The sequence below is a fragment of the Cervus elaphus genome, chromosome 9 (genome assembly GCF_910594005.1).
Source record: "Cervus elaphus chromosome 9, mCerEla1.1, whole genome shotgun sequence".
Lineage (NCBI taxonomy): Eukaryota > Metazoa > Chordata > Mammalia > Artiodactyla > Cervidae > Cervus > Cervus elaphus.
The window spans coordinates 45,847,190-45,871,751 of record NC_057823.1 but is presented as its reverse complement, the minus strand read 5'-3'; the positions used below and the strand labels follow the sequence as shown (position 1 = coordinate 45,871,751).

At 59.4% G+C, this 24,562-nt stretch overlaps 1 protein-coding gene across 2 annotated transcripts; it reads right to left on the bottom strand.

Annotated features, from left to right (window-relative positions):
* Positions 1-1,248: 1,248 nt before the first annotated feature.
* Positions 1,249-24,562, bottom strand: CSNK1G2 (casein kinase 1 gamma 2). Of its 2 annotated transcripts, XM_043912753.1 has the most exons (12): positions 24,424-24,562; positions 10,030-10,461; positions 4,032-4,072; positions 3,837-3,906; positions 3,610-3,758; positions 3,276-3,510; positions 3,117-3,202; positions 2,948-3,032; positions 2,700-2,848; positions 2,513-2,596; positions 2,305-2,411; positions 1,249-2,176 (listed from the first exon to the last, which is right to left on the bottom strand). In XM_043912753.1, the coding sequence occupies exons 2-12, from the start codon at positions 10,211-10,213 to the stop codon at positions 2,122-2,124; spliced, it is 1,245 nt and encodes a 414-aa protein (XP_043768688.1). In that variant the 5' UTR covers positions 10,214-10,461; positions 24,424-24,562; the 3' UTR covers positions 1,249-2,121. The 2 variants fall into 2 exon arrangements, with proteins under 2 accessions (XP_043768688.1, XP_043768689.1); XM_043912754.1 differs by lacking the exon at positions 24,424-24,562 and having other exon boundaries at positions 10,227-10,317.

The following is a 24,562-nucleotide window of genomic DNA, read 5'->3' as shown; positions in this document are numbered from 1 at the left end:
AACCCGAGTCCCCTGCATTGGCAGGCAGTTTCCTAACTACTGGACAGCAGGGAAGTGCCAGCAGCAGCTCTAAGTCCCTGCTCTGACACTTCTCGCTGACTCCGGTTGAACACTGCCCCTCCGCCATCTCCTGCTGTGTCATCTCTGGCTGCTCACCACCAGCGTTGCCTCTTCACGCCCTCCTCCTCCCCAAGCCTTTTCTCAGATCTTCCTTGGACCCTCACGCACCTTAAGAGTTTACTCTTCGTTTCTAAATTAAAATTTCACTTATTTTTACCTTTGCTTCTCAAATCTGATTGGCTGGTTCTGAGTCCAGATTTTGTGTCTGTCCTTCATGTTTGAATTTCTGATCCTAGGTGGTTTCACATCTTCCACTGCTGGGAGAGTCTTGTCCCTCTCAGGCCCCATGTTACATTCTAGGGAACCTAGGGCTCCAGGCTGTGGGTTTGGGGGACCTCTACCCACCTTGGCTGGCTGCCCCCAAGGCCCGGCAGGGGTAGGCAGGAGGCCAGGCTCCTGGAGGAGCTGGGCACATTACTTATTTCATGGGTAGGACATTGCATGCCCCAGGCCTTCCTCATGTTGTCGTGACTTGGGGTGCCTGTGAAGCTGCTCCAGGAGCCACTACGGTCTCTGTCAGGCCAGAGTCAGAGGGCAGCGTGGCCGGATCCTAGTGAGGGCCCACCTCCTGGTCTGCAGACGGCTGCCTTCCTGCTGCATCCTCCGAGCAGTGGTCACTCTTCCTCTCTGTCAGGGACCCTGGCCCCATCCTGGGGGCCCAATCTCCTAAGACCGACCCCACTGAGGGTTTGGCGCAAACTCTAGGCCCCCAAGAGGGCGTTTCCTCAGCCATCCCAGGGCTCCTTGCTTTGCTGCGGGGTTCACTGGAGACCCAGCCATCCAGACACGGCTGAGGCCTTTCTGCTCCTGGAAGGGAATCCGTCTGAGTGGGGGTTTAAAGTGGATTTGTGTAAACCGGGACAAAGTTCCCGATCCTTCATGTTCGTATTTGTGGCTCCTCTGTTCTCACTGTGATGTAGTTAACTGATTTTCCCACTTGCCACCAATAAACCAACCCGGTTCTTATCTCCACTTCAGTCCTCTTGTTTCCCACCTCCGTTTCTCCTGAGCAGGGGGTTGCTACTCCCTGGCTCCCTCCCCAAGTCGTGTGCCTCCTTTCCAGACACCCAGTCTTGCGTGTCCCTTCCTAGACACACCCCTTTGACAGACTGGACACCATGCTGGGAATTAGTTTCATTTTCCTTTATTTTTTTTAAAAAAGCCCCTAAGTTCTATGGCTTCCAGGAAGCATCAGAGAAACGGAAGTGCCATTTCTGTACACTTTGTAAAGCCAGACCTAGACGCACGCACCGCGAAGACGCCCCAGCTGCTCTACCCGCAGCTCGCGGCCCCAGGGGACCACTGGAACCGCACTGACGGGGCTGCCCGCTCCACACACACCTGCGGGGCTCAGACGGGCTTTAAGGCGCTTGTCTCCAGGCTCGGCCGGCAGCGCGGAGCGACACGAAGAGCCCGCACACGCGCCGCCCACGGGCCTCGAGGTGGCTGCCCCCAGCCCAAGTTCAGGCCGGCGGCTCCGCCGACAGGTGCCCAGGACCCCTGAGGGCCGCGCCTGCCGGCCCAGGCTTTGGTGCAGCATTTTGGTTGGGGGCCGCCCCCACCCCGTCTTCCCCTCCAGTCTGGGGAGGCCCAAGGCGGGCTCACCCCCGGCAGCAACGCCCCGCAGCGCCCCCTCGAGAAAACGGCCTTTGGATCGAGGGAGACAAGCTGGACTTTATGACACTAACGGGCGGGCGGCGGTGCTGGCGGCCGCTCTACTCACTCAGCAGACGCGGGTGGGGGCGCAGGGCAGGGCAGCCGCCGTGGTTTCTCTTTTCCTTGTTTTAAATAGTTAATGCTCTCGGAGGGGAGGACTAGACACAGGTGTAGAAATCTCGGCCAAAGTCTTATGTGAAGGTCGTGACCCCGCGCGGGGGGGGGGGGAGGGGGGGCGGCAGCGCTGCCGGCCTGCAGTCTGCGTCCGGCTGTGGCCAACGCGGCCGTGGACAAGCTGGCCCCGGGGGGCTGCAGCGGGAGGATTCGGGGGTCACTGCCCTGGGGTCACTTGTGTCGCTGCAGCGATTTTCTCTTTCTCCTTTTGAAGAAACAGCAGCACCTGGAAGGGGGACACAGGCTGGAAGGGGGCACAAGCTGCAGAAGGGGTGAGGGTGGAGAAGGAGGGACAAGGGCGCGAGGGGGCAGACCCAGGACACCCCTGCTTCCCGTCCCTGCCGTGGGCCTTACTTTGTGTCGTCAGCCACCTCCACCTCTGCAGGGGCTGTGATGGGGGCGTTGGAGTGCCCGGCGGTGGGGTCGTCGGCATTCAGCTCCCCGTTGGTGGAGTTGAGTGCCTGCGGGGGAAGGGGGCGGGGAGTCATGTACGCCCCGCCTGACACCCGCCCCCCCCCCCCCCAAACACACACTTTGGTGTGGCCCTTAGCCCGGCACTCACCTGGTTTTTGCTGTAGAGCAGGGCTTTCTCTCGAACCTGAGGCTGCGCGGGCAGGTCGGAGTGAGCCGTGCCGATGGGCGTAGGCTGCACGCGAGCGAAAGGCAGCTGAGGCTCGGCTGGGGGCCCCTGCCAAACGCCCCCACCTGCCAGGGGCCCCTCCCGTGCCAGCCCCCCTCCCTCCACATACCAGGGGCTTCCCGGCCCAGTCGTACTCGTAGTCAAACACGAAGCCGCTGCGGTCAAAGAGATCGGTGAAGAGCTTGCGCAGGTAATCGTAGTCCGGCTTCTCGAAGAAGTCTAGGCGCCGCACGTAGCGCAGATAAGTGGCCATCTCCTCTGCAGACACCAACAGGGCTAGTGGAGGCCCGGGGCGGGGGCACTGGGCAGGGGTCTGCAGAGCAAAGGGGCCAGGATACGTGGGGAGACGACTCTCACCTGGGAAGCTCTCACAAAGCACCTCGATGGGCGTGGCCCGCTTGGTGTCCCCGATCTTCTGGTAGCGTTCCTTGAGCGTGTCGGCCTGCGGGGGAGTGCGGTCAGCACCTTGGCCGGCCGCCCACCTGCGGGAGACCTCCGGCCTGCCCACCCGGCCTGGCCCACCCACCTTCAGACCCTGCCAGGGCAGGCTGCCGCGCAGAAAGTACATGAACATGTGGCCCAGCGCCTCCAGGTCATCACGGCGACTCTGCTCTGCGGGGGACAGCAGGTCAGCACGGCCCTCCCAACCCCCGTCCCCGCCCCGGCCCACACACCACCCACTCACCCTTGCCCAGGTGCGTGTTGATGCTCATGTAGCGTGCCGTGCCTGTCAGGCTCTTGTGCTCGCGGTACGGGATGTGCTTCTTGGTCTCGGGGTCGATGTACTCCTTGGCCAAGCCGAAGTCGATGATGTGGATGGCGTGTTGCCGCTTCGTGCCCGGCCGCCCCACTAGGAAGTTCTCCGGCTTCACATCACGGTAGATGAGGCTCTTGGTGTGCACGTACTCCATGCGCGTGATCTGCCAGTGCCCAGGCGGTAGGTGGGCCTCAGCCCGCTCTCTGCGCCCCCAACTCCCGCCCCCCCCGCCCCACCCCTTCCGCCCCAGCCCAGCCCGCACCAGCTGGATGGCTATCATGAGCACCGTCTTGAGCGTGAACGTGCGGTCGCACAAGTCGAATAGGTCCTCTAGGCTAGGCCCGAGCAGCTCCAGCACCATGGCGTTGTACTTCCCGCACGGGCCGAAGTAGTAGACCTGAGGGACGCCCTCTGCGGATGGAGGACATACAGACTAGCGCAGGGCCCAGGCAGGCTCCCCTGGCTCCCCCACGCCCGGCCCTGGGGTACCTGCGGCGCTGAGCTGCTTGTAGAAGCGGTACTCCAGGTGCAGCTGCGGCGCCCGGGACTTGATGGGCTCCTGGGAGAGACGAGAGGACGCATGGGCGGTACGCAGGGCGCGGTCCTGCCCTCCTCCCGCCCTGACCCTGGCCAGGCCCATTGGGACAGCTGCCGCTTGGGGCTAGGGGGAGGGCTTGGACTCACCAATTTGATAGCTACGTATTCATTTGTATAGAGATTCTTTCCTGTGGGAGAAGCAGCACGTCAGGTCCGCGGGACTTCCAGCCCACGAGACTGCGAACCACCCACCCCTCCAAGGGGCATCTCCTGTTCCCCCCACAGCACTCCTTGCGCTTGTCCCCTCCTTTCCCAGTCTGGGAGGGAAAAGGATGCCTGCAAGGGGCTTTCCCCCCGGCTGTGAGCACCCCCACCCATCCCGTCCCCAGGCCAACCCTGCCTCCGCCCACTGGGGGCTGCTCCCCTGTCCTCAGCGGGATCCTTCCCGCCAGCACGCCCACGCACTCCACTTTCTCCCATCTAGAAGAGTGAACACAGAACAGAGTCCTCGTGACCCCAAGGCCCTTCTTCAGCTCCGGAGACCTGGAGGAGACATCCACACAACCCCACACCCTGTCTCTGTCCCCAGATGCTCTCTGGGCCCTCCTCCACCACGCCATTTGACCAGCACTCACCCCTCTCGGTTCTAGGGACCCTCGAGGGCGCCCCCCAAACCGCACCCTGCCCATAAGTCCAAATAGTTAAGTTGTAAACCTCTGCTGGACAAGCCCCACCGCCTCACTGTGGAGCAAGGTCCCCAGGCCAGGAGCTCCTTCTCCAGCCTGAGGCTTCCTAGTACAAAGCCCATTGGGAGGAAAGTAACCTGTGTCCTTGGCTTAGAAACTGACATGCCTGCAGCAGGACGTCTCCGGTAGCCCCTCACCAGCCACCTGGCCCTCCAGGTGTGCATGGAGAACCAGCTACTGTGCTCAACCTCATAAAACTGCAAACACAAAAGTTCCAGAACCCCTGCGCAGGCCATCTTTTCACCTGCTAGTTGCCACCCTTGGCTGAGCCCCAGACAGCGCCCAGGGGTGGCGGCCTGTGTGCATACCCAGCAACCTGCCGCACCCTCTCTGCCCCTCTCAGCACCAGCCGGCCACCCTCTGGGGCCTGAGTGCCAGCAAGCCCCACAGCATGCTGTGCCCCCAGGAGACCTCATGCTGAATCACCCCACTGCTGCATCTTGCTTCTGAGAGGGTCCAGCGTGGGAAGAGGCCTCAGCTAACCCTCCATCCCCCTGCAGTGGGACAGTCTGAGTGCCCAAGGTACTGGGCACATCTGCCCCACTCATGGGGTGGCTGAGACACCGATCTGTAAGACCACACAGGCTGAAGCCAAGGCCCACATGCCTGTCATATCAGCTCCCTCCTCCCCCCATCCTGGGTCTCCCATCACTGTGGCCCCTGCCTGGGGTCTTCAGCTCAGCCCCTGCTCCTCCAGGGCCTCGGTTTCCCCTATGGTGCACAGTCAGCTGGTCAATTTCCCCAGAGACCTGACAGCATGGCCCCCAAGTCTGCAGAGGAATCGTGTCTTGGGAATTAACTTCACAATGCACTTAGTGCTCAGCGTAGGGCACATACCACCTTCGTTAGGTTTATCCTGGAGGCACCTGGAGGGTAGATTTTTAAATGTTTCTTTTCCGACTGTAGCTCCAACAGAGAAATACAGCTGATACATGCTGGTACACCCAGCAGCCTTACTAAACTCACTCCCTCCCGTTTACTGAGCGGCCACTCTGGCCTCCGCACATGGACAGTCAGGCTGTCTGGACAGGTCACACATGTTTCTTCCTGTCCCATCTTTCCACATTTGGTCCATTCACTGCCGCTGTCGGGAAAGGGTACCCTCTGGGACCCCTCCTGCAGCCTCTATTCTTCCATTCCGATGAGTAAGACACCCGTGGGCAAGGAGAGAAAGCCTCCATCTAGTCCTGGTTGTCAGATTTTGAGTAAAAAACAGGCATGCTTCTTGTGACCCCCCAACATTTTATTGTGAAAGCTTCAGATAAAGAAAACACAAGAGCCGGGGGCACGAAGCCTGCACCCTTGCCGCCAGGCTCGTCAGCTCATGGTCTGCTCTGCTCTGCCGCACAGCTGCCCAGTCGTCACCTGTTCATTCTCAGATGCGTCTCAAAGTTGTAGACCTCAGTCCCCTGTTCCCTAAGTACTCCAGCCTGCAGACCACCTTTAGTCTGTACTCAGTCCCTGTTTTTCCCTTGGGAAGCGACATTTATCACTAAAGAGCCCTACATGAGCTCTGTGCCACCCCACCCCATCAGGACAGAGCACATCCCACTCACCTCCCCAGAAGAGGCCTTCCTTCGGCAGCACGTCACTTCTTGGCCAGGTCTGCTGGCTTGTCCTACCCTCCACACCCCCAGCCGCCTGGCCGCTGGCTCCTGGGAGGTGTCTGCTTGGATCTCACGCCCAATTTTAACCGCACCGCCTGTCTTCTGACTGAGCCATACCCGTTTCCTGTGCCGTGGACACTGGCATTTTGTCCAGGGGTGCTCTGCAAACAGCACCTCCCAGTATGCAGCTCGCCTGCTCCTGCTCTTAACAACACTTCTGGATGTTTAAACTTCGATGATGTCTAACTGGTCCCTTCCAGTAAATAGTGATCTTCTTCTATGTCTTGTGGTAGAAACCTGATGTTTTGCTGCATGTGTGAGCTCTGGGGTTCAGCTGAGTTTAAGGTGAATGTGTGGTCTGTGCACACGCACATGCGGGCAACTAGAGTCCGTGGTTACAGTCTCCCCGTGGACCTCAGGTGTTCTGGGCTTGGCAGACTGTGTGAAGAGTAAGAGTCTGTGAGGCCTGATGAAGAACAACTCAGGGGGGACACTGTAAGCAGAACGGAGATGCCAGGGGCTGCCCAGGGCAGGAGCAGGCTGCAGACACTGCATCCAGGACACGGAGACTCCCCGAGCTCCCCTCCATTCAGCTGAAAACCCGGAGAGCCCATATATTGGGAGGGGCGTGACTCCAGCCCTTAAATAATGTCTTCTCTTGGGCCAGCCTATCAAAGCTGCGAGCCAGCCCCTCATGGGTTCAAGATGAGTCCCCAGGATGAAGCATAATCCAGACCTCACAGGTGCTACCCACGTTGTCCAACAACTGATCAAACATCAGTACACATGTGAAAAACGGAACAGGACCGTAAGAAGGAAAAACAGAATCAAAGGGACCCTAGAAACTGGCGTTTAAAATAGACACTGCAGACAGGAACCCTCCTACACTGCTGGTGGAAATGTAAGGTCGTGCAGCCACTGTGGAGAGCAGTATGCAGATTCTTCAGAAATCTAAAAACAGAGCTGCCATATGATCCTCCAACTGGGCATATATCTGGTGAAAACTCTAAATTCAAAAAGACACAAGCACCCCAATGTTCACAGTAGCACTGTTCACAGTAGCCATGACAGGACATGGAAGCAACCTAAATGTCCATGGACAGATGAGTGGATTGAAGATGTGAGACATATATACAATGGAACACTACTCAGCCATAGAAAAGAATGCAATAACGTCATTTCCTGGTGGTACAGTCAATAAAAATCTACCTGCCAATGCAGGGAACACAAGTTCCATCCCTGAGCCACAGCTACTGAACCCATCCTCAACAAGAGACGCCACCACAATGAGAAGCTAGTGCACCGCAAGGAAAAACAGCCCCTGCGAGCCTCAACTAGAGAAAGCCTGAGCACAGCAAGGAAGACCCCACAGAGCCAAAAATAAATTTTTTAAAGAAATGAAAAAAAAACAAAACAATGTCTATATATGTGTAACTAAATCACTTTGCTGTAAGGTAGAAATTAACACATCATCATAAATCAACTATACGCCAATTAAAAAATAGCTACTTTAAGTATATTCAAGAATTAAAGGAAAAGATGCAAAATTAACAAGCAGGTGGAAAAATCTCAACAGGAGAAATAAGAGGAATCAAATGGAAGTGAAAAATACCATGTATGAAATGAAAATTTCAGTGGATGTACCTAATATATTATAGATGCTGCAGAAGAAAAAAAAGAGTGAACATACAATAAAGAAATGAAAGCTGTCCAGATTGAAGAAAGAAAACAAGCTGGGAAAAAACTCAAAGGAACTTGAGGGACCTGTGGGCTAGCATCAAACACTCCTGACAGGCTTCTCCGGTGGCTCAGTGGTAAAGAATCTGCCTGCCAACGCAGACCTCCGGTCCAGGAGGACCCCACATGCCACAGAGCAACTGAGTCTGTGTGCCACAAGCTGCACTCCAGAGCCCGGGAGCTGCAGCGCCTGAGCCCGTGCTCTGCAAGAGGAGAGGCCACTGCAAGGGGAAGCTGAGGCACTGCCACTAGAGCGTAGTCCCAACTCACTGCAAACACAGAAAAGCCCACACAGCAACGAAGACCCAACGCAACCAAAAACAAACAATTAAAACAACAACACACTCCTGACCATAAGTGACTGGAGTATGAGAATGAGAAGAGACTAGACAAAGGTAGAAAAAGTATTTGAGGAAATAATGGCAATCCTTGCCCAAATTCAATGAAGAAGCGCGCAGATCCTACAAACTCAATGAACCCATAGCAGGATAAACAGAAAAGCATACCTAAACAAGGCAGAATCAAAATCTGAAGCCAAAAATAAAAAGAAATCTTTGGGGGCTTCCCTGGTGGTCCACTGGTTGGGACTCCACTCTGCAATGCTGGGGATACCAGTTGATCCCTGATCAAGGAAGATCCCACATGCCATGGGGCAACTAAACCTATGTGCCACAACTGAACCCACGATCTCAAGCCTGAGAGTTGCAAATATTGAACCCTGCACACCCTAGAGTTCGTGCTCTGCAACAAGAAGTCACTGCAACGAGATGCCCATGCACTGCAACTAGAGAATAGCCCCTGTTGCAAGTAGAGAAAGCGTGTGCCCACCTTTCTGAAAACCCAGAGCAGCCAAAAATTTAAAAAAAAAAAAAAAAAGAAAGAAATCTTTGAAAACAACCAGAAAACAAGACATAGGATACACAGAACAAGGATCGGCATTAGTCACTGGGGAAAAGCAAATGAATTCCATATTAGGCACCATTTCACACCCACCAACATGCTCAGAATGGAAAGCGGGCAACCCGAAGTGCAGAGGAGACTGTGGGACATCCAGCGCTCTCCTGTGCAGCCTGCAGGGTTTAAAGAGATTCCCCAGCTCCGGAAACCAGTCTGGCGGTCCCTCATAAGCACCTACACTCTAAAAGAGCGCCCCGGGGCGGTTTTATTCACAACACCCCAGACCTGGGCACCGGTCCCTCAGCAGGACGAGAGGAGAGAGGAACCCAGAGTCACGTAGGCAGGCGCAGGAAACCACGTGACTGAGCAGCGGGGGCGGGCGTGGGCGCCGCGCTGAAACCGCTGGCGCTCCAGCCCTGACCAACCTTTACACATGAAGGGCACAGCACGCGACATGGCGGTGTTCTGGGTTTCGGAGCAACAACCGAACCTGGATTCTTAAAAGGCATTTTCTGCTGAAATTACCCAGACCTGTGTGGTTCAGGCCGCCGCCCCAAATGCCAAGGGCAGGACCCGGGGGTGTGAGTGCCGTGCGCGTGTCCGTGAGAGCACGTGCAGATGCTTAACTCCGCAGCAGGGCTGAATTTCAGCCCCATCAGGAGAAGCTGCGGTCAGGCAGTGGGTGGTGCGGGCCAGGCTGGGGGGAACCCATTGGAGGGGGGGGGTCTGTGTCTCCCCTGCCCACACCCCTGCCATCAGCAGGCCTAGCCCCACCCTTGAACCTGGAGCCCTGGAGCCTGGGCGGCGAAGCTCTGCCGGCCCCACCCCAGCGCCCTCGGAATCTGCCAAGGTGCAGACTCTGGCGGGCCTCTCCACCCAGCCTCATGGGGCTGCCGGACACATTTGACACTGGCAACAACAGACACGAGCTGGGCAATGACCACCAGACAGGGACTCAGGATCGCCCAGAGCTCACCACCAAGGGCTGTGCAGGATACGCCCCCGGTCCTCCGCTCTGCCCCGTTGGGTACCATGGGCCAGGAGCCCCCAGCACAACTGCTCCTTCCTTGGGGGCAGAAGCCCCACGCACTTACCTGTGTCCCATCCCTACGACTCCCACCGCCCCCGGGGCCCCAGACGTGATCGCGCGGGGCTCACCTAGCCGGAGCTCCCCGAAGTTGCCACAGCCTATCTTCTTCCCGACCCGGAAGTTGGGGCCCACCATCAGGACCCCCGAGCTGGTCCCCGAGCTGCGGACGCCGTGGCTGGCCCGGCCGGCGGCCTTGGACATTCTCCGGCCCTCCTCCGACTCCCCTTTCCCTCCTTTCTTGTCAAAATCCATAAGTTTGTGGTACCCTGGCCTCTCCACGGTGACTCTGCTGCCGTGCAAATCCGGCTCCACGGAGACCTGCGGTCGCGGCGGCTCTTCAGGGCTAACACCCCATGGCGCCCGGCGCGCTCCAGCTAGTGGGACGCGGGCGCGCGCGAGGGCCCAGCCGCAGCGCTCATCTCGGTGGCCTCCGGGTCGCGCACAGGGGGAGGACTCATGCTGCTGACGGGTCCCGGGGGCTCAAATCTCGTGGGTCTCGGCTGGAGGAGAAACAGAGGCCCAGGTTAGAAAGACACGCGCCTCCCCTACACGTGCCCCGAGGTCCAGAGCACAGCCTAGCTGGACCTGGGACTGGGCTGTTCACTGCTGGTGGAACCTCCTTCTGGAAAGATCTGAGGCACTGGTGCAACCTGGAGCCTTCTGGGGGCTGAAGGGTGGGAGGTTCAGGCCTCTTGAGAATCCCACGCGTCCCCTGCTGCCCGCCCCCGCCCTCCCCAAGGGCTGCAGGATGGCTCTGTGGGCAGGGGAGATGCCCAATTGAGTGACCCAGACGCCACCCCCGCCCCTGCCATGCGGCACTGAGCCCTTCGAAGAGGACAGATGCAGAGCAGTACATGCAGGGGCCTCGGAGACAGGACCCACCACTGACATGGGGACTCCAGAGATGCCCCTCCCTCCCCCACCCAATGTCCAGGGCACATAGAGGTCCCTGGGCCTCGTTCCAGGAGCTCATGACCCTGTGGTTAGGTGGGTGACCCACTGCTGCGGGACAGAAAGCAGGCAAGGAGGGGCTGCGGAAGCCAATACCAGCCTGGCTTCATTTGGCCCAGCGGCCCCCCGCCTTGACAGGGCTGGCTGGGCACATGTCGCTGGGGTGAGTCTGGCCTGGCCTCGCCAGTACAAAGCTGGGGTTGTGGACCGGATGGCAGGCACCCCAAAAGTCCCCCAGGCTGCAGGAGAAGCAGCCCAAGCCAGGGGGTGTGGACACACGGGGCAGGTGCCCTGAAGCAACCCAGGCTGTGTCTGTGGTGTGGGCTCCTCCCTCCCCCCAGCCCTCCCTACACCCCCGTGCAGACCAGTCACCCTGTGTCCAAGACAGAGGAGGGTCTCCCCTGCCAGCCATCCCCTTCTCTCAACCACAGTTACTACACCCTCCAACAGGCCCTCACTGCCTCCCGTTCTCTCACACCAAAGTCACAGGAATCTCTCCAGAAAGAAAACACTAGCGTCCTCCTCTAACACCTCCCTAGCCCCACTCTGGCCCAGACTGGCCACCGTGAGGCTCACACCTCTGCCCCTCCCTACCAGGCACTCAAGGGCTGACACCTGGTGAAGGCCACGCCCACTTAACAGCCAGGGTGAGGGGAGGCCAGAGGTGGCTCCTTCCCGGAGGGTAGGGTGTACCAACACCAGGGCCCTAAGGTTTCAGCAGGATCAGCTCTGTAGAGCCTGGGGCCCGGGGCCCTGGCCCCTGAATGGGTGCCCACACAGCCTCCAGTGCTGATGGACAGAAGGGCCAGGCAGCCCCCTTGTGTCACTGACGGCACAGGTGCCAAGAACAGGCCCCAAAGAGGGGACCCCCTGGGTACATGCCCAGAGGCAGGACCACAAGCTGGTAAGACTGAGGCCGGGGTGCTCACACACACGTGTACACGCCAGTCCTCACTTGGGCACAGCCCAGGAGTCCCAGACAGGCAGGAGCCCGGGCTTCAGGCCAAACCTCACTGCTTACAGCTGGCGGCTCCCACGCTTCCCAACCACATGAACAGCGTACACAATCCTACCCCAGCCAAGACCGTGCACCCAGCTCCACCGCTGCTGGGGTTCCTGGCGGCCACGTCCACCCCCGAGCAAGGGCCCAGCCTGGGGCCGTGTGAATGCGGCTTTTACACCAGCAGCGTGTGCCCCTCCTGAGACCAGCGCCCTGGCACCTGTGGACAGGACCCCCTTCACCAGGCTCGGGGCACTGGCCTGGCCAAGCAGCTGCTGCTCCGCCTACACCTCCATCTCCATTGGTCGCGCTTACGGGAGACTGGCCGGAACCACTGCGACGCCAAGGGGGCACCAGACAGCAGGAGTGACCAGAGGGAGGGAGGGAGGAGCCTGACCAAGGAGCTGGGGGCTCAGAGCAGAGCAGGCTGTCCACCCCCCGACTCCACAGGCCGGCCTCCACCTCAAGGGGCCATGCTGAGCCCCAACTGCCCACAGTTCCCTGTGGGGGGAGGCTGTTCAACCTCAAGGATTTGGGAGTTAACTGTGAACAGCTGCTACAAATTTACAAGTAAATAACTACATTAAAAACATTAATATGTAGTAGAGAGCAAACGACTAATAAGGACCTACAGTAGAGCACAGAGAACTCTACTCAACACTCTGCAATGACCTATATGGGAAAAGAATCTAAAAAAGAGTAGATACGTGTAAACCTGTAACCGGTTCACTTTACTATATACCTTTACTAACACAACACTGTCGATCAACTCTACTCCAATAAAATTTAAAAGCACACAAAACGGCCAGCAAGCCTACTGGGGTGGAGACTGCATGCTTGGTTCTGAGTTCCTGGGACATCTTTATTCACATCTGGAGACGACGACCACGGGGCTTACAACCCCTTCCAGAGAGGACAGATCAACGGCTCTTACTAGACCTTGCTTTATGCTTGCAGAGTTGTGCTACAGTCACCTCTGGCTCCAGAATGTTCCATCCCCCAAGAGGAAGCCTGTTCCCATCAGCAGTCACCCGCCTCAGCCCCTGACCACCAGGAACCCACTCTGTGTCCGTGGATCGGCCTGTTCTGGACACTTCCCACCAGTGGACTCACGCCCTGTGTGTCCTGTGTCTGCTTCTCTCACTGAGCATCGTGTTCTCAGGGCCTGTCCACGCGGTAGCGAGTGTCAGGGCTTCTCTCCTTTCTGTGGCTGAGGGATGCTCCTGGGTGTGGAGGGACACACTCACCCACAGGACACCCAGCTGTGTCCACTCTTGGGCCACAGTGAACAGAGTGGCTACAGTGCTTTTGCACAAGTTTCCAGGAGGCCACGTGCTGTCCCCCCTCCCGGGCACTACCTACGGCTAGAATGGCAGGGTCAGGTGGAGGCTCTAGCTTAATTGCTGGAGGAACTGGAGGCTGCCTCCCATCAACTATCCCGCTCCCACCGGAGCCCTCTGCTGCCTCAGGGTGGTTCTGATCTGCATTTCCCCAATGGTCCTGCTCCACCTCCAGACACATGCCTTCCCCAGCACTCCCTCCCCCCACCCAGCACCAGACACACTCCTGTGAATCACTCATTGCCTGTGGGAACAGCACCCGCAGGGGATGGGCTGAAGGGCTGAGGGTCTTCACAGGGAGGCAGGACAAGGGCCTTCCCACCTTGAGAGGAGGTAAGCCCGGAAGCCAGGGTGCAGCCAGGCTCGGAGCAGCCGGACACCTGACTGCATGGGAGCTTGTGCCCATGACTCGATAACACGCCAATGTGGGATTCCTGCAGAGAGCAAGCCATGCCCTGCAAACATCTGGGTACCTCCTGCTCCCAGACAACACACCTGCACAGGTGACCCTCCTTTCTCTGAAATCCTGCTAGATTCCACAACAAGCGGACACCAAAAGCCCCTTGCCCCCGGATGAACAATCAGAAGTGGTTTCCTGCCAGATTTTGTTTCCTCTAGGAAATTAACTAAAACACAGGTCCGCACGCACACCCCCACCCACAAAGGTGCACAGAGGTGGTCGTAGAGCCCACGGGAAGCTCAAAGACAGCAAGGAGATGTCCGCATTCTTCTGTCTCCGTGCCTGAGGACACTGCGGGCACTCCCACCAGGCGCTCCCGCCCACAAGCAGCAGAGAAAGAGCCAGGGAGTGTACAGCCGTGGCAGGACACTGTAGGGCCCCCACCCAGGGGGTGGAGGAGACACGCATGAAGTCTGGAGGGACAGCGGCCCAACCAGGAAGACCACGTGGGAACAAAGGAGGGGAGGGGAGGGTTGGAGATTGGGGCTAGACATCCTGGCCAACAAGATGTGGGTGCGTCCGCGTTGATGGAGGAGTGGTGGGCAGGGGCCTTGCAGTCCCCCATGCCACTGCTGTGACCTACTCATCCCTCACAGGCAGGGACTAAGGTCTGCGTCCCACTTTGTGCCAACTGTTTTTATGGTGCAGCACCACCAAACGTCACTCTGCCCGGACAACACATACAAGGAACCCTCCAGACCTTACTTCCCTGTACTCCAACCCCCAACTCTCCTGGGAGGCCCTCCCCGGTCAGCAGCACAGGGCGCCTGCAACAGCCGGTATCCTGCTCTGACAGACTCCATTCTGAGCCGTGACCCCTGGTCAAGGCGGGTCATGCTCTCAGCCCCACCCCGAGATCCACAGCGGCCTCTTCACCTCTGTCTGGCCTCCAGCTGCAAACCTTTCTGAGCCCGCAGAGCTGCCTTCTGAAAGCAGCAAAGCCAGGAGACCTGCGCCCTCGGGCTGGCTGGGAGGCCGCAGGGTGCAGGACGCAAGGCTCAGGGTAGGGACACTGCCCCCCACAGACCCTCCTCCAGGGCTGCCTTCGGGGACCCTGGTAATGCCCAGTGCCTACTGTAAGTGAGCCTCTGCACCAGGAGCACCGTGTCAGCCCCCATGCCCAGAGTCACGGGGGTCCTGGTGTGCGGCACACGGACAGCAACCAGGCCTCAAACTAGAAGCTGTGGCGGATGTGCTGCCCCAGCCCAGCCCGCCAGCCCACGTGGCCCTGACGCGACACCAGAGGCCCGCCCCATCCGTCAGCCCCTGGACAACAGGGCAGGCGTGTGGCCACCACAGGGTCACTGCCTGCAGGGGACAGTGGACACCAAGGAGACAGGTGAGGAGGCCAGACCCTGACCCTCCCAGAGACAGGACGCCAGCGCCTACTCAACCCATGAACAGGAGCTACCACCCACCACCCCACAGGGGTCTTCCTGGGTCCTCTTTTGGGACCTCGGGGGGGATGGCCAGAGCGAGTCACCGGCTGGCCTGTGGGGCGCAGGAACAGCAGCGTGGACACAGGACTAAAAGCAGAGTCAAACGCCGCCAGAAGCCTGGAAGCCGACAGGTGCCCCCAGCACACCTGGTGAACCGGGAAGCAGGTGTGTGTGATGTCAGCAGATGCACTAAAACTCAGGGGGGGAGGGAGGGACCCAGCCTAACACCCGGCCCTAAGGCAAGCCAGTCTCACCCCACCAGAGTGCCCCCAGTTCCTCCCAAGGGCACCTGGACTCACTCCTCACTCAGGGAAGGCCCCCCCGGCGTGTGGACTCTGCTCAGGTCCTCGTGGGGAACTTAAACCCCAGGCAGGCAGGGCTCCCAGCCTACCCCCAACCCTCCCAGCCCACACCCCCAGTGACCCCTGGCCTGCCTTCCAGCTCAGGGGGCTTACCTGCTGCGTTCTCCTGGGGGTCCTCCATCTTGTCAGGGCCAGGGCCAGGCCCCCTGGCAGAGGCCCCATGAACCCCCTTCTCTGACCGTCTCCACCCAGTGATGTCACAGTCCCTGCTGACGTCATGGGCACAGCCCTGGGCCAGAGGCAGGGTGCACCTGGAGGAGTGGCAGCGGCTTCCCTCCTGGGCGTGGCCCCACCACACCTGCAGGTTCTGTCGTGGTAGCCACCTGGGAGCGCAGGGCTCCAGGGTGACCCTGGCCACAGCCCCCTCAAGCGCCTCTGGACACACATGTCCCCCTCCTCCGGAGTCACCCAGGTCCTGGGCCCCAGCAGCCACGAGTACCCCAAGTGCCAGGTGGTGCCATCCACGCACCACTCCCTGAAAGGGACCCGGACTCTGGAGATGCGCCAGCCTGGGAGGCCGCAGCCTGGAAGCCTGAGGTCACTGACAGGTAGTGTTAAGGCAGAGAGAAAGGGAGTGGGCCGAGAACGGGGACCAGACCCCAGGACGAGGTCAGCGTCCAAACGGAATCAAGCAGAAACGGTTCACGACCAGGGATTTACAGACAACGGAACACAACCCTGGATAAATGGGAAAGGAGGGGGCACCCAGGCAGGAGCTGCAGCAACCCTGAGGGAAAGGCCCTGTGCGAGGACACGCAGGGTTCATTGAGAAGGGCAAGGAAGACGGTCAGAGCTCACGCTCAGGGTCATGAAGAGCAGGTGTGGGCAGATGCGCAGGTTCATCCAAGTTACAGACAAGCTCAGAAGGATGTGGGACTCAGAGCACTTTCCCTTCAGCCTTTCCAAGGACTTAAACATGTGCATGACAAACCCCACGGCCCCAGCCCAGCAGTCAGCAGGCCATGTGCTTGCTGGAGTGACCACCAGCCGGCTCCCTGAGCACACTTGAAAACCCCCACGACTGAGAGCTGAGAGAGAGAGATGGGGAGATGAGGGATGGGGAGGGACACAAAAGGTGCTCAAACCCCGCATAACGCCTGCTGAGAAGGGACCAGAAGGCACAGAGCCGGGGCTAGGCAGCCACAAGTGAGAAGACAGACACGTACGGAGACGGCTGTACCCCCCACAGGAGAGCCGACAACGGGCAGAGCCCGGGGGGCCTGGGGCAGAGAGGACGGGGGAAGCGGGGACCCTGGCTGAGGATGACACACCAGCACCGGCCCATCAGCTGCGACACAGGTGACAGTGAACTGAGGTGTGACCCACAGGGACCCCAAACTGATCCACAGACTCGCCATAAACCTAACACTGCTCTGAAACAGAGTCTAAACAGGTTGTTTAAAAAACAACCTCCACCACGTCTGGCAGTGCCCCCCAGAGCCCCCCTCCCTCTACACGGTGCCAGGTGGGCACACTCCTGCCCAGGACCTTTGCACCCGCAGCCCAGCACCCGCCCAGCCCCTCGGCCTCCACCACAGAGCCAGCAAGCACCCGTCCCAGGGACACAGAGGCACCAGCCAGGAGCACGGCTGCTCCTTGACGTCAGGGTCCACGACCCCCAGAGCAGAGCAGGGAGGACAGGCGATGCCTTGGTCAGTCAGAGAGAAAGACGGAGCCCCAGCTGAGCACCGGGCGGGGACACGAGCCCTGAGAATAATGGAGACATGGGCTCTAGGGCCAGACGAGGGGGAGACGCCTGATGACCTGCAGGGCAGCCTCCACGGTGCCCGGTGCCTGTCCCATGCCCACTGGAATCCTGGGCTGGCCTCTGCTAGCAGGTGCAAACTCTCCTGAGCTCAGAACGGTGGGGAGGGGGATAGGAGAGCTGGGCTGGACCTCCCTCCAGAGTGTGTAGCCTCAGCCCAGGGCAAGGGGCTGTGCGGGCAGACATTAAAGATATTAAAGGGCCAGAGCACCTGCAGACCTACCAGAAAACCACATGCCCTGTCTCCCCGTCTTACTGGAGCTGGCCGAGCATCACTCACCCGCCTAGCTCTCCTGCTGGGGGAGATGGCTCCTTTAGTCTGGACGGGTCCTCAGAGGTCGGCACATCCGAGACAAGGACCCAGCCCCTCTGCTCAGGACTGGTGGCGGGGGGGAGGACCAGCACCCACCCACCACGCAGGATCCCGTGTCCCAAATGGAGCCTCCCCAGACCTGGTGCAGCAGCGGGAGGGCCAGGCCAAAGCACAGGAGCACACGCCCCCGGGAGGATGGCTTCACTCCTGTGGGCGCAGCTGGAATGGTCTCTCGCCCCAAGGAGGAGACCCACGGCCGCTCCCAGGGGGGAGCGGAGCACAGCAAGCAGCCAGACCCGCCTGCAACACACCCATGGTGTGTGGGGGTTTGGAAGGACATCACTGACATGTGAACAATGCCCACCACCTAGATTCTGAGTGAGTTCTCAAAACTTTCCCACGCTTGGCCGAAACACCCATTTTCCTCAATGTGTGTCTTCTGCCCCTGAAAAACACCAACGACAGGACGGGATGATGGTAACACGCGGCCAAGGCACCTGGCCCTGTGGGGCTGCAGTCCCTCCCGGCACCCAATACACCCGCTCAGAGGGGCGCCAGGATGAAGACCACGGGCCGGCCTAGGTGTCTGAGACATCAAGGGGCAGGGCCAGCCCTGGCCCACGTCCTCTGAAGGGCTGGCGCTCCAGAAAAGTGCAAGGCAGCAGGAAGATGGTCTTCCAGAAAATGGCCAGGGTTCCCAGGATCGGAGGAGGTAGAGACACTATGACCAAGGGTCAGACCCTAACCCAGGACAGGACACAGAACCTGGAGAGGGAGTCTGCAAGGACGGGGACAAACAGGACCCTCCTCCACGGCAGGTGGCACAGAAGACGAAGCAGCCACCATAGAAAACACAGCAATTCCTCACAAGAGTCACCACTCAATCTACTCAGTGTCCACCCAGGAGAACTGAGAACACGTCCACACAGACCTGTGTGCACAGCGTACAGGCATCCACAGCCGCTACTCATGACGGCTACAAGGCCCACACAACCCAGTGATCACACGTGTCCCTCCACACGGGAGTGTCCTTCAACCAAGAAAAGGGGTGAAGCCCTGACATTCATTACCACGTGGAGAGACCCTGAGAACACGATGCTCACTGAGAGCAGCAGACACAGAAGGACACACAGTGTGTGATTCCACTGATGGGAAATGTCCAGAACAGGCAGATCCACAGACACAGAGTGGGGTAGTGGTTCTTGGGGGCTGTGGTTCTTTTGGGGTGACAGAATGTTCTGGAATTGACTTTAGTGATAGCTGCACAACTTGTGAATATACTAAAACCACCGAGGTCTCCTCTCCAGTGAACTTTATGGTCTGTGAGTTGTATCTTAATTAAAGCCAGTGTAGTGTGTGGCATCACAATAAAGCTGTCAGGAAGGGCATGGGGCTGGGCAGGTGGCCCAGAGCAGGGCTCCTCTGTCCAGTGTGGGTCAAAGTTCGACCCTCAGGCAGCTGCCAGAGTCACACCTCCCACTCCTGTGACAGATGCAGTAACCATTTCAGACAGAAATCAAGAGGTGTGCACCCACAGGAAGTGAAGATGCAGAAGCCAGGGAGAAGGCGGGGAGGGGAGGAAGGAGAGCTTGGTCTTCCCCAGCAGCGCTGGCCCAGGCCGAGGGGACACAGAACTCACCCACTGCTCGCCCAGCGCTCTTCAAACCGGCCAGGGCAGCCACCCGGCTCATGCTTACCCGCACCCACCCTGGGCTGCTCTCCCCACCCGAGCCACTCTGCTGGCCTCCGGCCCATCTCTTCCCATGAGCTGGCAGCACTCCAACCCTGGTCCCCCAGATTGGCCATGAGCTGGGGAAAAACCCCTGGCCGAGAGGCTGCATCATAATCACCAGATGCCCTACCTGCCCCCAGATGCTGCCTGCAAGGACCACACCTGATCGCAGAGGTTCCAAATCCAACCCACCAGCGACAATGCAGCCCTGAGCCCCAGACAGACAGCAGAAGGACGCAGCCCGGAGCGGCTAGACGTAGATTAAACCCCAGACACCCAGCAGACAACAGAAGTTCAGATAAGCAACGAGTTAACTTTTACTGCAAGTGTGTCCCACACACCACCCGGGGTACGTTTATACCAGGCAACTTTCAACCGTCTGTCAGGAACTACAATTGCGCCTGGTGCCCCAAGCTTTATCAGCAATATCTGGCCACGCCTGACAGCAGTGCAGACAGCCTCCCGGCAGGACTCACTCCCCAGGGCCCTGATGTTTTTCTGCTCAAGCTCTGTATTTGTTAAAATAGAGTGTTTTCAATGAAAATTTAGCTTCCAAATAGTGATAAGCCACACACACCCAAATATGAAGGATGTAAACTATCTCAACAGTAACCTCTCACACCAACTACGTGTTTGACCGTATCTCAGATACCCCAAACTAAATGAGATAAACAGGTCACCTGTTTCTTTCTGCTAACCAGCACACTGTCCACCATCCACATAGCTCTCATCCTATCTGTATCAGGGGCAGGGGCTGTGAGTCTTGACAGATACCTGTGCCTCCAAAAGACTTGGGACCACCTGCCCCCAGGGCACCAGCATGACCATTGTGGACTAGAAAGTCGAGGCCAGGGCATGAGAGACGCCGGGCATGCCCTACAGCATGCCTGGGTTGGGGGCACAAGTCGGGGACGAGCCAAGCTGGAGCTTCTGGGCCGAGGGTCTCATCATAGACTCTCCCACAGGAAGCCCCAAAAGCCCAGCCACAGCCTGGAGACCAGAAATAAACCAGGAGGGACCCTACGGGTCACCCTTGGGCCAGCAGGAGGGCGGCCCAAGGCAAGAGCAGAGGACATTGCCCTGTGGGGGGACCTCAGCCAGCCACCATGTCTGGTCCACAGGAGCAGTATTCCTCCTGACGTGCTTCCACAGACTTCCTGCTCCCAGGGGCAAAGGAAGGGGGCCTGTGGAGGCCCAGAGACAGGCTCAGGGAGCCTCTGAAATGGGTACCTGCAAGCCCCTCGGCTGCAGCTCACTGTGCACAGCAGGCTGGTAGGAAACCCTGAGGTGGGTGCTCACTGGACCCGACTGCCTTGCCACTGGGCAACGCCTGGACATTGTCTCTCTGTGGCTGCCCTAGAAAATGACCCACTCCAGCCCCATAGGGCGGAGGGGACAGACTCGGCCTAGAGAGCGTGTCTGACACCCCTGCCTATAGCTTCAGAGGAAAGACGCCCATGTCCAGGGGCCAGCAGGTGAAGGGAGAACTAGGCCCAGGCAAAAAGCCCCACGACTGCTCCCTGCTGGTGTGAGAGTAGACGCCAAGGCAGGGCACCGATGGGGGCACAAGCGGTCCTGGAAGCCTCCAGTGCCTCAGGTTAAGCCACACAAGCAAAGGGCTGCCAGGCCCGTGGGTCTCCGTGGGTGGCTCCTGGGGAGGTGCGGCCTAGTACATGGTGTGATCAGGTTCCTATAAGACACCAGGCTCCCAGTGTGGGCCTGGAATGAGCCCACAGCCAACTCTAGAAGCCACAAGGAAGGGAGCCCTCAGGGCTTTGCGCCCTAGGCACCAGCCCCGTCCCTCTGTTGGACCCCTCTTCTCTCTCAAGCCCCTGGTCTTCCCAGAATTATCTCCCTTGGATTCTTCATCTCGGCCCACTCCCCATCTAGCTGCCCCGCACACAGCTCCGCTGGGTCACCCACCAGGCTCCCAGAGAGCCCTGCCAGTGCCCATCAGCCGGGCCCTGGGACCGCAGCAAGCATGAGGGGCACTGCAAACACTCATCGAGGTCCCATGGAGGCTGCGGGCCCCACAGTGAGCAACACTGCCCTGCAACCCTGCCCTGCAAACTGGGGTGGGGATGGCCGGACCTCCAAAATGGGGATCATGCTGGATCACGCCAGGGGTGACGTTTAAGCACAACTTTTTAATACCCTGAGGTGTGTCACGAACCAACAAGAAGTCGTGACGTGTGAGGTGTATCTGTTTCTACCTTTGAACAGTCACGCCGTGACCCAGGATGACACAGGACATGATCTGCACCTGGGTGCCCCCGCCCGCCACCTGCAGGAGAGACTTCTGTTGCCTTTCCACTCATGCAGGGGCACTCCTGAGGAGCACAGGCCTCGGCAGGGTGAAGGTCCTCCTCCTGAAGGTCACTTGGGCCTCACTTACTCATATGTAGAAAGAAAGAGGGCTTGAGGTCTCACCCAGCAAGGCCCCCAAAGTGCCTGAATAGGGTGGGGCAGACACAGAACTGCTCAAGGTGGGACCTTCTGCACCACCAGGCCTTGGTCCCTGACCAGGCGACAAAGAATCCTGACTCGTGGCTAGAGCGCACCTGCTGCCTAGATCACAACAGCAAGGCCCCCATCAGGTGTGACAGCCCCGGAGAAACACCAGACACTGACGATGACCACGACCCAACCCGTATATACAACTCCTTTACAAAAACCCTTTCCAGGGAAACCAAAGGTGCCCCCCCACCACGCTGACCTGTCTGACGCCCCCCAGCCCTGCTGCCAACTCCCTCCCCAGACTAAGACCTTGTAAAGCCTCCCTGTAAGGCCTCTGTGGTGCTAGCAGGGAGGGGGGTAAGTCTAGAAACTTTCCAAGGCTGAGACCAAGCCCCACAACAGCCCTGAAGAGAAATGCTGCACCTCTGAGGCAGCCATGGCAAGTCCATCAGACAAGGCGTTCCTGGTATCCCATGCTGTCCAGGGGACATGCCCCTGTCCCCGGTACTGCCTTGGGAGGGCTGGGCCCTCCCTGAGTGCTTGCTCAGACCCACCACCAAATCCCCGCGGCTGTCCAGAACACCTCTCAGCTGGGTGGCTTCCCCGGAGCTGGATGAGCAGACAGGATGCTTTCAGTTTATTAAAAAAAAAAAAAAAACACCTCACCTACTTCCTCTTGCAACCCAGAGGTAATTACTAGGTAGTTAGAAGGAGGAGGAGATTCAGATGGAATCAGAAGCCACAGTGCAGAGGAGTCTGTGCTCACAGGACCTGCTGTCACAGTTCAGAGCCAGGTGACCAGATACCTGTCCCCAACCCGCCTCAGAGAAATGAGACGGACCCAGAATCAGATAAGAAGGCCCAACAGCAGGGGGGTAAAAAACCAGAGCCCTGCCCAACGCCCGCTGCGGACCTTGGGGTCTCGCCCATAGCTGGGGTGGCAGTCCAGCCAGCTCCTTCCAGATCTCCTTCCCTCTCTCCACTGCCAGATGCAGCAGACACAACTGGCCCCCGAATCTGGGAGCTGACCCCCACCAGCTAGATTCCCGGCCCACACTAACCACCCCCATTCCATTTCTCAGAGGTTGGGCCACAGACACCACCGCAGGGGTTGAACTAAACATCTGGGGCTCCAGAGACAATGAGATGGGCCAGTAAAGTCTTGTCTAGCCCAGTGTGTGCTCCTGAGGGTGCTATAGTCAGCCTGCCCCCGACCCCAACCTCCAGCTGCAGAGCCCAGAGCAGGTCACAATTCGGTGGAAACACATTAGATAAAAACAAACTCCCGGCAACGACCACAAACTTCCCCCAGCAGCTCAGTCTGTTCCCCTCGGGGGCCACATCCAGCCCCCCAGTGGCTACCCCCTTCCCTATCAGAGCCATCCTCCCCTCAGATTCGTGCTTCCCCACTCATCCCCCACACCCTGAGCCAAAGGAGCCCCTGAGGGTCAGGAAACGCCAACTGAGCCTGTCTATGTCCCTCAGGGCAGGGACGAAGCTGCCCAGAAGCCCCTCAGGATGGATGTGTGGACACCCCCGGGAACCCCAGACACTGGCCGGGCCTGGAGCCCCCTATGAAGGGGGCTGGGGAGAGAACGCTGGACTCCACCTACGTGCACAGAACCCTCCAGGCCGTTTCCTGCAAACAATGCCATCCGGAGGCCAAGGGAATAACCCAGCTGCCCAAAGCCGGCCCAGGACGACGCCCCGGACGTCAGGGCAGGGCTTTCCCTCAGGCCCCCAGCCCGGTCCTGAACGCCTCCCCTGAGAAAACTGGGGCAGAGGGAGCAGGCGAAGCGCAGGACAGGGAGGGGGTGGTGTGGCTGCCGGGCACGCAGACGTCGCCCCCCCCCCCCCTTCATCTGAAGTGTTTCCGGAAAACAAAGCCGGTGGCGAGGGCGGAAGGGGGAGGCGCAGCCCGGCGAGCGCCGGGAGTTCCTGAGCGTCCCACAACAGGTCCCCCAGCCCAGACCCCTCCTGCTGTTCCCCTTTCCTGCCCCTAGCTCCCCCCACAAATCTGCAGGGCCACAAAGGGGCGAGTGTGCGCGCCAGCGTGGGGAGGAGCGACGGGCCCAGCGGAGAGGGCTGGAGAGGGGGAGGCCACGGGGAGTGGGCAGTGGGCTTGAGCACTTGGGGGGGCAGTGAAGGAGGGAGGTGGGTGGGGCTGAGGGATGGACAGGCCAGCAGTCAGGAGTGACGAATCCGTGGAGAACACTGAGGTCTGAAGTGAGGGAACAGTAGGGTCTGGAGTGAGAAATGGAGGAACAGTGAGGTCAGTAGTGTGAGGATCTGTAGGGAGTGAGAAGTGGCAGGACCTGAGTTTGGGAGTCACTGACAACGACAACGTCTGGAATGCAAGGGGGTGGAAACGAGGAGTTGGGTCGACAGTGTGGGGGTCACTGGACTGTAGAGGCAGTTGAGGTCGCCGTGGGGGGTGCAGTCGGGAGTGCAAGGGTTCACAGAAGCAGGTCCACATTGTGGACGTCTGCGAAGTCCGGGGGTCCGAACTACGGGGTGTACGGGGTGCGGGGTCTGAGGAGTCTTCGAGACATATGAGCAGAGGGTCTGGGGGTCCGCGGGGGTGGGGCCGCAGGACACGCGACGCGTGTCCGCCGCCGCCAGCGAGGGCGCGCGCGTCGTTACCTGACAGCCTCCGCCGCGGCCGTAGCCCCGCCGCGGGACTGGGCGACTCGGGCTCCCTCAGCAGCGCTGCGTGGACCCCCGCTCCGGACCCTGTTCGTGCTCCGGCTCTGGCTCCGGCGCCCACTTGGGTCCCCGCTCC